We start from the raw sequence: 15,891 nt of genomic DNA, 5'->3' as shown, positions 1-15,891 counted from the left end.
TATCAACTTAACCCCACAAATTAAAAAACGAAAAAAAAACAGCACATTCATTTTCTTTATTGTACAACATCAAAAAATTTGGAAGAATAATGTATCTAATCTAATAGTAATTCTAAGTAACCAACATCTTCATATTTTCATAGTACATTAACATTGGATTTTCACCACTACGAGTTGTTGTTCTTTCCACTTCACCATATCGTTCACAGAATTCCCGATGAGTCATTACCTTGACATTCCTGTCACTACCAGCCCTAGATCCGCGGCACACCAAGAGATACATATCACGGAAAAGTTCCCAATTGGTAGGAAAAAAGATGTCGAACCAGCCAGGTTGTACCATATAAGTTGAACAAGGTACCATCGTACCTTTATAACGAGTTTGAACCACTGGAGCATCTACACCAGGGACAGCATCAGGTAAGGACGAAAAATCGGATAAAACAAGTCGATGTTGAGGGAAGTATTCTTTGAGAGTTTCCATGAATAAAAACAATTTGGTGGGTATGAATTCTGGTGCAGTCAAATTGGGTGCCAAAGGTAATGAAGTCAATAATTTGTACCAGAATGAATTGGCCAATACAGGACTACGATATCGTGTTTGTTTTCTTGTTGTTAGGTATCGATTAATCAGCGCATCCTTTCCAACCGGTTCATATAATTCTGTGTAATCCCCTTTACTGTCTATACTGACCAAGCCTTGATATGGTTTCAATGTTTCAATATCATAACGAATAAGATCGTGAGCAAAGTTATCCTAATAAAAAAAAAAAAAAAAAAAAAAAAAAAAAAAGAAAAGAAAAGAAAAGATATCGGTTAATTGATGTAATTAAATAATCCAAAAAAAAAAAAAAAACTTACAATGACTTCCATTCCTAAAAAGAAACACTGATCTGGAACATAGGTATCCCAATCAAAGATACTTTTATTGATAATTTTGACGCATTGGTGTTGATCCTTGAGATCTCGTACATCCTGTCGTTCTGATTGCCTTTCTGCTAGTTTACCCGAAATTTCAATAATGTTGTACTGTGTTCTTTTGTAAACTGATGGTTCGTATTGTTGAATATAATCCAGAATGTTCATCATCAATGTACCATTTCCTGCTCCCATTTCGTAAATAATCAAATCTTTATGAGGATAAAGGTTGAGCTTGTATTCAGAAACCATATACTTGGCAATAGCATATCCATACCATGGCTGTTATCATTCAATGAAATAATAAAAATTATTACAAATAGAAGGGTAAAAAAAAAAAAAAAAAAAAAAGGAGAAAATATTGGTTAACAAGGTACAGATATACATCCAAGAGCATTATATAATTTTATTTTATTTTTTTTTATTTTTTTTTTTTTTTTTTTTTTTTTTTTACCTTGAATAATTCTGTAGGAGTATGCCACACTTGTCTAGCAATTTCATCTACTTCATCGGCATCACCTTCAATATCACGGTACATACGAGCCAAGATATTCATGAATTCCAAGTGATCACGCATTTCATTAAAATCAAAATCGATTTCAGGAGAGAAAATCACAGCTTGCTTAGAGAAGTAACCATAGTTTGGATTGTAAAGAGAGTCATCAATGAAATCGCGTACAAGCATATTGGTTCGAGTTGGTGGTTGAGTCAAGTGGCTAATGTCGCTTGCTGTTTTTCTGGGATATTTTTTCCGTTCCTCTAAATCTTGTTCTTCTTCTTCAGGTTGTGTTAAAAATGGAAGAGCAAAATGTGTACGTGGTTGATGATCAGACGAAGTCGAGTAATGCTGTATGTGGGAGCGACGTGCCAGGGCCAAGAGTGATCGTCTTTGACTGTATAAATATAAATATTGCTGCAGTTGTTGTTGATAGTGACGATTATGACAATGAAATGGGTTATGAGTGCTTATTGAGTGTATACCACGTCGTATGATGGAAGCATGACGTTGCATAATGTTGAAATAATGTAACAGACTATTTGTGGAAAAGACTAAAGTAAGAAATAAAGAGAAAAAAAAAAACAATTTCGACCTTCCCATGTTTTTTTGGACTCGGAATATGAAATTCTCATCAACCAATCATCATTCCGTATCGCGATAGCTGGTGCAATTCAATCTGTTTCACTGCCCCTGAAACTAGCTTTCAGCAAACACCAGTGGACTTGAATAACTATACGATCATCTATACACATTTCTTCATCATCCATCATCACATACAGTATAATCCATCGTCACCATATCACAAAATTATACCAGCATACTGTAGCATCCTTTTCTTCTTATACCGTCAAAATATCTAATCATCATGTTACTGTAGAATGTCAAGGAAGTAATCATTTTTTTTCCTTCCTTTTTCTATTTCACACACCCGACAAATGGATACAAATAGTGTTCTTAAAGGACAGCATTGCACCATTCTCTCCTGTCCTAAAAATTTCTCTCATGATCGGGATTTGAAACAATGTTCTTAAGGAATGCAACACCAATTTTTCTTACTTTTTTTCTTCTTTTCTTTACTCTCTTATCTTCACTGTCAAAAACCCTGAAATAAATTCAAAATGGTAAGTACACTTGGATATTCATTAAATAAAATAAAATAAAAAAAAAAGAAATACTTTGACTCATTTTAGTTACTCCCCCCACTTATATATATATATAAATATTGTTGGTTGTTCTGATTCCTTTAAAAGATCAAAGTTGGCGATACGGTAAGAAAAAGAAAATAGCCAAAAAATAAACACGCTTTCCTACTCTGTTCTTTTTACTCACTTTTCGTCTTCTTGAATTTTCATTTGATTTTTTTTTTTCTTCTTCTTCTTTATAAATAGATTCCCGAAGCAATCTTGAACTATGTTCCATATGATGCTAATGAAGCTCCTGACGCGTGTCCTATGTAAACTATATCTTTTAGAATAGTAATGATGAATTATCGTGGGAAGTGCACTAAACTTTTTTTTTGTTTATTTATTTATCATTCCTTATTAGCCCGGTTGCCTACGACTTGCACAAGGAATTGAAGGGTAAAAAAGCTGTTATCTTTGCCGTCCCTGGTGCTTTCACCCCAACTTGTAGTATTTCTCATGTCCCCGGATTTATCAAGTATGCCGACGAGCTCAAAGCCAAAGGTGTGGATGTGATCCTAGGCACTGCTACCAACGATGGATTTGTCATGCATGCATGGGCTAAACAACAAGGAACCAAGGACAAGGTAGTGTTAGCAAGTGATGGTACTTCTGGTTTCTTTGATAAACTTGGTTTGTCCCAAGACTTGACTGCAAAGGGAATGGGTATTCGGGCTCAAAGATTTGCCTTGATTTTGGATGACTTGAAGGTAACATACCTTGCTGTGGATGAAGCTGGCAAGTTTGAAGGATCTAGTGCCGAAGCTGTATTGAAAGCTTTGAATTAGTTTAGCTTTGGGATATATTGTAGTTGTTTGTTTTTTTTTTTTTTTATTTTCATCTTTTTTTTGTTTTGTTTATTTTTTAGTGTTTTTGTTTTTTTTGTCTTAATCAATAATAAAAAAAGGATGTTAACAGTTATTAGTGTCTTTAGTTTAAATCTTGTATTATCAATATTCCTAGTTGTGAAATGACGATGATGATGAGTGATGAATGATAACTCCTCTATTGATTCCTATTATTCCTTTGGTGATATTTCTCCAACTCCTGATAATGATTGATGGCAATGATCCTGCAATAATGATGATGATGGCTTCATGATACAATATGGATGACGATATTTCTATATATATTGGGTACTATTGATGATAATGATAGTATAATAACAAATGATGATGATGATGATGATGACAAAAATACCATGATGACTTTATTAAAAAGAAAATAACAAAATAAAAATAATACACTACATAATATAGTAACTAACTAAAGCCAGGTAAAAAAAAAAATATCATCATGTCACGGAAGAAAAAAGTAATAAGGTTGATGCATAATCCAAATTAAATACAAGAAGAAGAAGAAAAGGAGTGGCAGTAGTTCCATTGAGTATAAGAGATTTTGAATAATAGAAAATATATATATATATATTTAGTTAACATATCCATTTTTTTATATATATTTATTTTAACTTACCTGTATTTAAACACATCCTCCTAAGAGGTGATAACATAATTTCTATATGTTGCTGTTACAGGTTGATTATTCACTTTGAATTGGAAACACCAAAAGAGATTTCAAAAAAAAAAAAGAGAGAATGATTAATATACTGTATCATCATCAATCATCAATCAATGTGTTTTGACATACCCTAGAACGATATCTGAAAAAAATGGCAATGCCACATCCATTTTGGGGAAGTTGGATAGTTTTATTTTATAACATCACGAAACTATTTTCTTGTGACCCGACAAGAAACTTTGAATACACTGTAAAAAAAAAAAAAAAAAAAGAAAATAAAAAAGGAGAAAACATAGCCTATTTTAAACAGAAAGAAAGTGTGATTAAAAAAGAACAGGCTATGCAGGAAGAAAGAAAAGAAAAGTGACAAGTGACTTACCAAAAAGAGAAGCAAGACGCCAAGACCAATAGAGACAATATTATCTTTTCGATATAAACCATAAAAGAGATCTCGAGAAGAAGGGAGAAAAAAAAAAGGTGTTCATAAAAACACATTAGTACCATTGTTCAATTCAACACTTTCTATTTGACATTACCTTTGACGCAATAAGACAATAAAAGGCATAGCAACTTGCCTTGCAGTTTTCGCTGTGTGGAACAATAAATACGTTTCCAACTAATCTATGTTAGGATGAATATATATATAGAAAGAAAAGAAAAGGAAAGAACAAGTAAGTCTAAAAAAAAAAATCGTTTTAGATTTTTACAGCCCAAATTTTCCAACTCATCGGCTTAAATTTGGCTGTGTAAGGGCTTTGAAAGGTACGCAACGAAATTTTCTCAAAATTCCATTCAAGTATCAAATCTGGATGATCGCTTGGAAAGTCGATATATTACAATAACTTGTTTTCTGAATTAACTCTATGATTAAAATGATGCTTGTACGAGGATTGTATTATTTTGGAAGGCAATGATGATGATCACTCTATAATGGTAACAATATTGTGACGGATGATGCTTCGATCAAATGTATGGTGACATTTGATTGATGGTTGATGGATGATTGACGGATGATGGATGACAGATGATGGATAATGGGCGATTAGAACGACAAATGAACGGAAGGATGATGATGGTTGATGTTCGAAAAATGAAGAGAAAATGTTGGCTTTGTACATCATTCGATGCAGAATCCATGTTTCATTCACTTTGGCTATTTCTTCTTTTTTTGAGAAAAAAAAAAAAAAAGAACATTTGTACGACTTACATGCATAATATGTTGAAATAGATTTTTTTTTTAATGGTGTGTAATGGATCTTCCTTCCCAGGTCATCCCTCAATGCCGTAATATCTTTTTCATTATAACTTACATATTTAGCCATCATCATTACCATAGAAGGAAATAAACGATGTCATTGGAAAAAAAAATTTCGAACTATCAAATCCGTTTTTCCTTCGCCAACTCACTTTCACCCATATACTTATTCATTATCTTCATATCTCATATTTTCTTTACCATCTAACAACTGACGATTATCAGTAATAAAAATTAAATATGATATTCATCTATTTTTAAATAAAAGCGAGGCTGATTGTTTTAGCAATGATGGGCTTAAGCAAACAAAGCTCAATCAACAATTATATTAAATCACCGAATATATAAATGTGTTACCAAGGTGACAAGCTTGCAATTCTTTTAAACAATAGATGATGGATTGCCATGTTAATAAAAAAAAAATTGTTAATTGACAGTAATTGGCTAGGTATTTGATTATAATAGAAAACAGTAAACAAACTAAGCAACATCATCCTCATGTTTTGAAACAATTTTTATACTGATATTGATGATCGATTAAGATATATTTCATAATTTAATTCTGTACCTCCGAGGTGTATTGACCAATGATATTTTAAAAAGGATTATGAAAGGAAGTGGATTTTTCATAATAAGAAAGAACTACCTTTTGAGGCGAAGTCTACTTTTTTTTTTTTGATATTTGTGCCTATGTCTTCCATTTGAAGAACCGGGTCTGCTCTACTATAAAACCTTCATCTTTTTTTTTTACATATATTTTTCTTTTTGATTTTTCTTCCAAAAAAAAAAAAGGTAGTACGTGAATATGATCATTCTACCATCATTACTACTATTGATCTTTTGCGCATTTGAATGGTCTGAAGCCCGATTTGGTACATTCCATCATGGGTAAGTAAAAAAAAAAAAAAAAAAAAAGAAAGCCAACTTCAACATTGGAAGAAAAAAAAAAAACATTGATCGTCCTTGTCCATATGATTAGTACGAGAGGAGTCAATCGTTTGCTTGAAACATCAAAGTCATCATCTCATGCATCGCACGACAAATCAAATTATACCACCTATTATATTGAACAACCACTTGATCATTTTGATTCATCCAACAAGAAGACTTTCCGTCAACGTTACTGGGTTGACACTTCATACTATAAGCCTGGAGGCCCTGTGATTTGTAATTTAAAAGAGAAAATATATATAAGTATATGTACTCACAAGAATGTATTCAGTGAATAATGCAGGTGAAGGTAACGCTTATCCAGCTGATGGTTTGATTCAAAGGTCTGTTTTCACTTTGATGGCAAAAGAAATGAATGGTATCATCATCATCATGGAACATAGATATTATGGTGAATCACATCCTCCCAGCGTAAGTCATTTTTTTAAAAAAAAAAAAAAAAAATGAAATAACCTCTTAACGTTTTATCTATATAATAGAATGAAGAACCAGACTTTACATTCCTTAGTGCCAATCAATCTTTGGCAGATATGGCTAACTTTATCCAACAACACAAAATTGATGGCATTGATTATGATGTCTCAGCACCAAAGACAAAATGGATTGTAAGAGGTGGATCATATTCTGGTAATCTGGCTGCCTGGATGAGATATAAATATCCTGATATTGTATATGCAGCTGTTTCCAGTTCGGCCCCTGTTCAAGCTCAATTTGATTTCTATCAATACTTTGACCCAATCATTCAATATGGCTCTCCTCGTTGCATCAAGGCTCTCCAAGGCATCGTACAAACGATTGATGATTTCTTTGCTGGTAATCCCTCAGATAGTGATAAAAGCAATTTTAAAGCTGGTTTTGGAATCTCTGATCAAACTCCCGATGTTGATTTTGCTGATGGTATAAATTTTTACGCTCTTTTTTTTTTTTTTTTTTTCTCTTTCTTTTCTATTTTTTTTTTTTTTTTTTTTTTTTAGTGCTTCTACTAATGTATTTTTTTCTTATTATGTAGAGGTGATGGGTCTTGCACTTGGTTTATGGCAAGATGCTTCTCCTACACAATTCCCATTTGATGAAGTATGTTCATTGTTCACCAATGTCAAGGATCCCAAGAAACAATTCCAAGTATATCAAAACTGGGTGAAGGAATCCATGCCGTCAGAAACAAAAAAGTTAGTAACGAATACAAAAGGTGATAATGTTACTACTTTCTCTGAAAGTCAAGATCCTTATTTGAACTCATGGTACTGGCAAGTCTGTACCGAATTTGGTTACTGGCAAGATACTCCCTCCAAATCTTCTCCTTGGTACAACCGTCGTGTCACTTCCAATTTGGTCACCACTCAATATTATGAAGATCAATGCAAACAACTGTTCAACCTTACAACGAAACCTGCTATTGATGCTGTTAACGCGGAATATCAAGGATGGAACTTGCACTTGAATCGTACTATCTGGATCAACGGAGAATGGGGTAAGTAGCTAGAAAGGATAATAAGACAATAGTGGTGAAGAAGAGAGATGTGACTAACTGTGATCTTTTTATTATGATTATCTTTAGATCCATGGCGTCCACTTAGTGTAGCTAGTGATGATGCTCCTAAACGTCAAAACAGTACCTTTGAATTATCTTTGATGATTCCTCATGGTGTCCATTGCTATGTAAGCAAAAAAAAAAAAAAAAAAAAAACTTGTATTACCATCAATGACTGGATATTCCTTACTCATGACAATTTGTTTTTTTTTTTTTCTGATATAGGATTACAGCATTGTCCCTGGATACAAGAATAGTTTGACCGAATTACACAAGTTGACAATTTCGACTTTGAAGGAATGGTTGCAATAGGTCATAGATTTTATACGTTGTAGTTCCTTTACTCGCCTTTACTCGAATTAATTGTAGCTTATATATTTATATTTATTCAATAAACAATTTTTATATGTTTGATCTATCTGAAACGACATGATGCTAATACTATAAAAGCGTGAGATCATAATTGAAATCGTGATTATTGAATAAAGTGATAACAGTTTTAATACGACAAAAGTAAAAGTAATAATGAGAAAAAAAAAAAAACTTTATTGAAAATGAATACAATAAGGAAGGTATGTTTTTATATGTATATCAAGTTGATTCACTAATTCGGCTACTAAACTAAAAACTAACACTTATGAATATAATCATAATGATCAGTGCATTCTATGCAAAAAAAAAAAAAAAAAAAAAAAAAAAAAACAGTTTCCATTAGTTGGTAGAAGCATAATCATACCGCAATCCTTTCTTCTTCAAGAGATCATCCATTGTCTTAGTATAACCATAATAGGGTTCCCACTCCTTTTCGCCTTCCAAGGGTTTGAGCTGACATTCTTGTATTCTATTTTCTAGATGTTTATGGCTAGATTTGGATTTCAAAAGAAAACAAAAAAAAAAAAAAATCAAATTAGATAGGTTATATCAAACTAATCACAACTTTTTTTTCTTTTTCTTTTTTTTTTTCCAAGAAAACTAACTTACATTTTCCCCACATCACGAGCTCGATCCAATTGTTTAGCAAACAGTGTCAACACTTTGAAGAATTTGAGAGCCACAGTCATTGTTTCATCATCATTCTTGGATTCGGTTGCCTTGTCGAAAACAAAGTTGATTCCATCAATATGGATACGTTCACAGACAATGTCTTCGAAGATCTTGTGTGAATTAACCCTTTCATTGGTTTGCTTGAAGCTTTGAGAGAATAGACGCCCCAGTTTGAGAGTTTTGTCCAAAGATCGATGATTTCTGTCAACTCGAAGATCAAAGGTCTATAATAAGATGGAATATAACTATGATTAGTTAACTATTTTTCCCTTTTTATTTGAGTATGATTACCTTTTGTAATGTTGCCATATATAGCTTGCAAATTTGATCCGCCATTGTAGGGTTACTAATCAAGCTGATTTCTGTTTCTTCCACGAATGCTTTGATTGCTGCATCCATTTCTTCATCCCCATGTTGTCCGTATTGTTCCAATAATAATAAACCATGTTGTGCTTCAAGCACACCCATTGCCAGTCCACGTCCATAACTTAGCATCAGATTAATTATACAGGTTTTGTCGCGTTGAACTAATTAGTGTTGAATAAATGTGAGTAATCATACTTGCCAATCAAAAAACCCACATACGCTTTAGTTATCATCGTTCTTACCATTCTCACTAGCAGTATCATCATCGCCGTTGTTTTTTGATTCTATCCAAGACTTCATTTCACCAGTCATATAAGCTACCAGTTGAAGTTGAATCGTTTCCGTACACTTGAGATACAATTGACCCAAATCGACTTTTTTGAACATTTCATTTGAGAAAACGGAATAGATATCGATCAAAACACCAAATGCCTATAACCAACAATTAAAGTATAAAACATAATGAGTAATAGAAATGGATCCTTTGGGGCTGATTCTTACCAATCGTTGAACTTCAGGTAGTGGTTCAGAATCAGAATCTGATGAAATGAGTTCCAAGGATTTTTCAATGAGCCAATCGCGACGCTTTTCAATCTTCAACAGTACCGTCTTATCAAAGTCAGTCAAGTTTTCTTCAGTTGCATAGCAGCATTGCCAAATAAGATATCGGAATAGAATAGATAAAGCTGACTGTCCAATCTATGACATAAATACAAAAGAGAGAAATAATCATTAAGTCATTGATCTATTTAGTTCCTTCCCATTTGTACCTGTACTTCTCCATTGTAGCCAAGAGCAGATCTTTCCACAAGTTCCCCCATGAGTTCAGTAACGTCAGCCTTCAATTCTGATGTATCATCCATATCACTGGTAATGTCCACAGTACTAATCAAGTAATCAAGTCGAGTCACCGAGGTAGTAATGGCGTGAAGATCGTCCGCTGAGAATCGAGCAGTATATAAATCTTTGTTACGGCAAGCATCTCGAACTTGATTGACTATTGTTTCTTGAAGATTTTTCATCAAAGGATCGCTGGTATCGGACAGGAAGCTAGCTTTCATCATATGTTGTAAAGATGAAATACAAGTTTGAAGTAGATCAGGCAAGGTGATGGTGGTGTAAAGTTTGCATAAATGGTGTAGTAATTCTTTATAAGACTATGTTGATGACAACAATAATAATAATAATAAAAAGTAATAAAAAAACAAGTTACTAACTTGAAATCATTACGATTCCATGAACTTACTTCTTCCATGCGTAATTCCAAATAGACGTCCAGATTCACCAACTGAGGAACTTGTATCAATTGGGCCAATCGATTGAGATCATCACCGTACTTGCGCAATAGCTTTGGTAATATTTGTATAAGATGTCGGGAGACAGTATTTCGGATTTCGTCAGATTGAACGTCATCCTAATAGGAATTATGTTTATAAAAAAGAAGTGAGCTTTTCATCTATGGTCAATCTTTTTTTTTTTTTTTTTTGCACCGTTACCTTTTTCTTTTCACCAAGTTTGTCGCTTCCAGTTTTAATCGTTTTCTTCAAACAGCTTACAAATACGTAAACTAATATAGTTTCTTCTACATTGGTAAGACGGTAGCAAGCATTGAATTCACTATTGGTCGTTTGGTTGTCATCGTTGGAAGTGAATTGTCCAGTGGTATCAGAGGAATGATCTCGGCTAAGATAATCCGCCATAGTTTGATAATCTTGAAGTTCTCGAATGAGGCCCCAAAGAGATTCTACTGTATTGTCAATGATCTGAATGCTGTTTTGATCAAAAACAAAAGGTTCATCCAATGACATCATGCCATCACTACTTTCACTTGTTCGAACACGAGGAGCTAAAAAGTCAGCAATGCTTTTGAATACAATCCAAGGTTTCTTGATTGCCGATGTTGAAGCAGAGGTACTAGTATTGGGTGTGCTTGAAATTGGACGAAGGTTTCTTGTTGACGAACGATTTGCTGATGATGATGATGCAACAGTCAGAGATTCCAAAGCTTGTTCCACTTGTTGTAAAACAGGATTGAAAATATCAGATTCAATAACAGATTTGACAAAGGGTGCGGCAGCTTTTCGAATACGAGAATTGTTAGATGTCACCAAGTTGGTCAAAGCATCCCTACTAGTTTCCTGTATCAGATCATGTTGATAGGCGTATAATGTATTGCAGAGTGTGATGGCGTGTACACGAGTAGAGACGTCCACATCATAAAGAGCCATTTCTTCCATACGAGCTACAAAGCGTTGAATGAAGGATGTCAGTTTTTCCATTTGATCCGTCTTGCATAACTTGGTGATAGCTTTGAGTGATTCAGATCGAACACTTGCATTCTAAGTAAAAGAAGATGAAATAATAATAATAATAATAATAATCAGTATTCTATTTCCCGGTTTTTACATATGCTCTCTTTTACCGGATCGTTCAGAGCCCATCCAAAGTATCGAAAACATAGATTGTTCGCAAAACGAGCAGGATAAAGTTGAATCCACGCACAAAGTTCCTTTAGACATTCATTGCGAATGATAGACTCCACATCTCGAGATCGATGAGCAAATACACTAGATTTTTTTTTTTAAAAAAAAAAAAAAGATCAATCAAAAAAGTGCGACTTTCTCCAACTCTCTATTTTCAGTCCTCACCTTACAAAAAAATCATTCACATATTCATCAAGATCTTTTCCTTTCTGTGTCAGCAAGTCAGAGCGTCGTTTCAAGATATTGAGTCTGTTTGTGTTTCTTCCACCTTTTTTACGTTCTGCATTTGCTTGTCTTGTTGCCTTTACTAGGTCAGTTTGGGTTTTGTCGGCCAATACACAAAGTCTACCAGTCACTTTGAGAGCAATAATTGTCGATGTGTGTCGGAAAGGTCGATAAACAGAGCTGTAATTAAATGAAAAAAAAAATTGATATGATTAGGGCTTTTTTTTTTCTACCTTGATTTATTTTCTTTTTCATTTATGCTTTCTTTACCTAGACATGGTGGTCAACCAGCTTTGTAAGGTTTCAATCAAAGTACCATCATAGAGGAGTTCATGCTGACATTGTTCAATAAGTAATTCGAAGAAACCCAGTAAATTTTGTTTTAGATTTTTGTGAGATTTTTCCTTGGAGATGATAGGATATTCATGATGAGGAAGCTATTCAAAAAAAAAAAAAAAAAAGGTTTTGTCAGTAATAATGATCTAATTATATATATATATATATATATATGCAAAGTGTCATCTTTGTTCAAAAGTACCTTGGCCAATTCTTCTTGTAATTCTTGAAGTGCATCCACTGTGATATTTTCATTTGCAAAAGCCTCAGTTGTCACTGCCATTCTACATCCAGCGCTCTATAAATAATAAAATGTATACAAGAAGCATAATGATGAATTCACTCAATCCCTTTTCTTTTTATAGCTTTTTTTTTTTTTGTCTCTTACCCGAATAACGTAGTTAATCAAATCTTGTAGAGCAGGAATTTTGTCATCTTTATAATGTTGAATCCAAACAGTCACCATATTGTCGATATCCGCATCACTTGCAAGTACTTGATCATACAAACTAGTTCCTTCTTGTTGTTCACTGACTTGTTCCAATAATTGACTTGAAGTTGGCATTGTGATCTCAGTCACAGGGTCCAGACGTCTTTTCTTGTTGGTTTTCTTTGTCCTATCTTTGGATGTCGTCTTATTCCTGGGTTTCTTAGCATTGGATTCACGGCTTGTCAACAATGCCAAGCTGAATTCATTATCCGAGTCATCTTCGTTAGCCATATCATTTGGAGCATCTTCATCAGAGTCGAGTTCGTTTTGCTCTTCTTCATCCTGACTTTCTTCCTCGTTAGAACTATTATCGCTATTATCAGAGTTGTCTTGTTGACTAGAAATACGTTTTCTTGATACTAATGAAGGAAAAAAGAAAAAAAAAAAGGATAAGAGTTTGACACATTTTTTTTGAGTCTTTTTTTTTTTTTTTTACCTGCATATCTTTGTTGTTGTTGTCGAAAGAAATCAGGCATTGTTTTTGTACGAGTGGATCGCCATACTTCTGGAGCCTGAAAAGAGAGAATAAGGAATAAAAAAAAAGTATAAATCAGTTAGAAAAAAAAGTTATCTAAAGTCATTCGTTTTCTTTTCATGTTGTATATATATATACAATTATAATAGTAATATTTTTGTCATAGGAAGTCTTCTTTTGCCTTACCATTGTAATCAGTTTCCTTTCAACACAAGTTCAAATGGAATTAAAAGATTGAGAAAGAGAAAGAGAAAAAAAAAAAGGCGCGTCCCCATTTTCTTTTGTGGAAAAAAGGGCAACCTGTACGCGTTTAAATTTTTAAGTGGCGCATCCACGCGATATTTATAAGGTCATCATGATCCATCGTACAGACATACAATGACCAATGGACTACCTATTATCGTAGATAATTGTATCATCATGTCAATCATCACATCAATTCATTCATCATTATAGGATAATAAATAGCTTAATTACAATATAGAGTTTGAATATAAATGATTTGTTAAAAAAAAAAAAATAATGATCGAAGAAAAAAGAGAGGAAGAGAAGGAATACCCAACAGCTCTCCAAAAATTATTTAAAATGAATCTAAGATTACATAGACATCAATTCAGAATTTCAAAAAAAAAAGAAGGAATTTATTCACATCATACACAACAACAACAACAATAACAAAAAAAAAAAAAAATATGTTCATCTAATAAACGAATAAGGAGAAGAAATAACAGATATAAGAAAAATCATAATGTATAGAACAGAAAAGGGTGGACCCAAAGGAAGGAAGTGTAATAGAGGGTATGAGTATACGACAAGGGATAAAAATGATAATAAACTAAATAAACAAAAAAAAAAAAAAAAAAAAGGTACAACTAGCTGCTTCAGTGTAAAAGATAAATGTATTCTTTGGTATACAAATATCTATTCATGATGTGGACGAAGACCAACTCGAATGGGGTTAATAAGTGGGTGAAGTTGAGCTAGATAAGTGATAGCCCACCTATGATAGTAGAAGGAACAACAATAAAAAAAAAAAAGCAATAGTCAACAATATGATCTCATTCTCTTTTTCCTTTTTTATTTATTCTTACATCAAATAACAACACACAATGGACATGATAATCATAGTTCGAATGACACTAAAAAATTAATAAAATAGTTAATAACAATGTATCGTTATTATTATGACTTCTTTTTATCTTTTTTTTTTTTTTTTTTTGTTATAGTTTATTGTCTCATCTTTTTTTTTCCAGTTGTCCTTACGTTTGATTAATGCCTTTGGGAGTCAAAGTATATGATGCTGCAGAAGCAATCACGGCAGCAATAAATACCCAAATAAGATTGTATCCTGACATGCTTTTTTTTTTTTTAATAAGTTGAGAGAAATAAAAAAGAAGTGCGACAAAAAAAAAAAAGAAAAGGAAAAAAAAAAAAAAAAAAAAAAAAAAGAACGGAGGGTTTTTTCTCGTTTCAACTGAACATGGTCATTTTGCTGAGTTTCTTCCTTACTGCCTTAACACCCCCTTTTAACCTTTTATTATTATTGGCCATCTGAACTTAACAAAAGAATATGATTGGCTGAGGTAAATAAGCTTATTGGCTAAAAATTTTGCGCGGTCGGGGAATCGAACCCCGGCCCTTCGCGTGGCAGGCGAAGATTATACCACTTAACCAACCGCGCTTGATGGTTAAGAAAATCGATTTGTACATTATATTTCTCACGCGAATTTAAGCTTGTGGAATATAGTATGAATTTTGAGAAAAATTCGATTGTAGCAGACTTGGCAGAGTGGTCTAATGCGATGGATCCAGGTTCCATTCACTTCGGTGGCGGGAGTTCGAATCTCCCAGTCTGCATTTTTTTGTTCCTTCTGCATAGCAACTGCTTTTTTTTTTTATTTTTTATTGCTTTGGTTTGCTTTTTTTATTTTTTTTGGTTTGTTTGTTTGATAGTTGATGGTTTTGGTAATGAATAAAAGAAAAAATTTTGCTGCCTTCCACCTACTCTATGCTGGCGGAGCTTTGATTTTTTTTTTTTTTTTTTTTTTTTTTTTGGTCGATGTTTCCTTTCTTTTTTATTTTTCTCCTACTTTTCAATTTTTCTTTTTTTTTTTTTTTTCCTAATCTTCTTTTTTTTTTCTCTACTTTTTTTTTTTTTTTTTTTTTGTTTCCTTAGCTTTTTACTTTTTTTTTTTTAATCTACATTGTTTAGTCTGGTTTATGACATATACTTCATTCATTCATTCGTACATTTATTTTTACATGATCTTTTTCTCTCTCTCTATAATGTTATGAACATTGTTAGATTAAATAAACGATATCTTTTTTTTTTTTGTGTTTACTTGATTGTAAAGATACTATCTCTTTATTTATTTTATTTTTGTCTGTTTGACATATTATTATTCATTAAGTAATCAATTTCTCTTATTACTGGATAAATATTCCACTTGTGTTTTATCTTTTTCTTTCGATTTGTTTTTTCTGATACATTATGATGTTTAATGATAATATACGAAGGAATCAGTGTTGAATGGATGATAGTGATGATATTGTATGTGATGATGGATGATGTGTTGATATGATAATGCTTGTTACTATTGTTGTTTGCAAGGTATTATA

At 32.8% G+C, this 15,891-nt stretch overlaps 5 protein-coding genes and 2 non-coding genes across 7 annotated transcripts; 3 read left to right on the top strand and 4 right to left on the bottom strand.

The window, feature by feature from the left end:
* Positions 1-40: 40 nt before the first annotated feature.
* Positions 41-1,967, bottom strand: BX664DRAFT_292923 (S-adenosyl-L-methionine-dependent methyltransferase). The gene is made up of 3 exons (XM_051542014.1): positions 1,373-1,967; positions 862-1,200; positions 41-757 (listed from the first exon to the last, which is right to left on the bottom strand). Exons 1-3 carry the CDS (start codon positions 1,928-1,930, stop codon positions 113-115), a joined length of 1,542 nt encoding a protein of 513 aa, XP_051403645.1. The 5' UTR covers positions 1,931-1,967; the 3' UTR covers positions 41-112.
* Positions 1,968-2,424: 457 nt separating this feature from the next.
* BX664DRAFT_326314 (Redoxin) lies at positions 2,425-3,501 on the top strand. The gene is made up of 4 exons (XM_051544203.1): positions 2,425-2,538; positions 2,668-2,685; positions 2,806-2,870; positions 2,963-3,501. Exons 1-4 carry the CDS (start codon positions 2,536-2,538, stop codon positions 3,384-3,386), a joined length of 510 nt encoding a protein of 169 aa, XP_051403644.1. The 5' UTR covers positions 2,425-2,535; the 3' UTR covers positions 3,387-3,501.
* Positions 3,502-6,133: 2,632 nt separating this feature from the next.
* On the top strand, positions 6,134-8,266 carry BX664DRAFT_326310 (peptidase S28). The gene is made up of 7 exons (XM_051544202.1): positions 6,134-6,259; positions 6,351-6,538; positions 6,594-6,733; positions 6,802-7,219; positions 7,332-7,793; positions 7,881-7,981; positions 8,079-8,266. The coding sequence occupies exons 1-7, from the start codon at positions 6,177-6,179 to the stop codon at positions 8,163-8,165; spliced, it is 1,479 nt and encodes a 492-aa protein (XP_051403643.1). The 5' UTR covers positions 6,134-6,176; the 3' UTR covers positions 8,166-8,266.
* Positions 8,267-8,557: 291 nt separating this feature from the next.
* BX664DRAFT_326308 (uncharacterized protein) lies at positions 8,558-13,499 on the bottom strand. Its single transcript, XM_051544201.1, has 15 exons — positions 13,459-13,499; positions 13,234-13,309; positions 12,696-13,156; positions 12,510-12,605; positions 12,242-12,408; positions 11,912-12,151; positions 11,686-11,830; positions 10,760-11,602; positions 10,510-10,677; positions 10,034-10,420; positions 9,765-9,962; positions 9,506-9,695; positions 9,189-9,424; positions 8,835-9,121; positions 8,558-8,715 (listed from the first exon to the last, which is right to left on the bottom strand). The coding sequence occupies exons 1-15, from the start codon at positions 13,459-13,461 to the stop codon at positions 8,565-8,567; spliced, it is 3,648 nt and encodes a 1,215-aa protein (XP_051403642.1). The 5' UTR covers positions 13,462-13,499; the 3' UTR covers positions 8,558-8,564.
* Positions 13,500-14,109: 610 nt separating this feature from the next.
* On the bottom strand, positions 14,110-14,673 carry BX664DRAFT_276115 (ATPase, V0 complex, subunit E1/e2). The gene is made up of 3 exons (XM_051541313.1): positions 14,536-14,673; positions 14,364-14,411; positions 14,110-14,272 (listed from the first exon to the last, which is right to left on the bottom strand). The coding sequence occupies exons 1-3, from the start codon at positions 14,625-14,627 to the stop codon at positions 14,194-14,196; spliced, it is 219 nt and encodes a 72-aa protein (XP_051403641.1). The 5' UTR covers positions 14,628-14,673; the 3' UTR covers positions 14,110-14,193.
* Positions 14,674-14,882: 209 nt separating this feature from the next.
* On the bottom strand, positions 14,883-14,953 carry BX664DRAFT_t29. Its single transcript has one exon. It is a non-coding gene; the product is annotated as a tRNA-Gly (tRNA).
* Positions 14,954-15,047: 94 nt separating this feature from the next.
* BX664DRAFT_t33 lies at positions 15,048-15,129 on the top strand. Its single transcript has one exon. It is a non-coding gene; the product is annotated as a tRNA-Leu (tRNA).
* Positions 15,130-15,891: the final 762 nt, after the last annotated feature.

Source organism: Halteromyces radiatus (assembly GCF_025201355.1).
Source record: "Halteromyces radiatus strain CBS 162.75 chromosome Unknown BX664scaffold_2, whole genome shotgun sequence".
NCBI lineage: Eukaryota > Fungi > Mucoromycota > Mucoromycetes > Mucorales > Cunninghamellaceae > Halteromyces > Halteromyces radiatus.
Note: the sequence above shows the minus strand (reverse complement) of the source record. Positions and strands in the feature narration are given on the sequence as shown.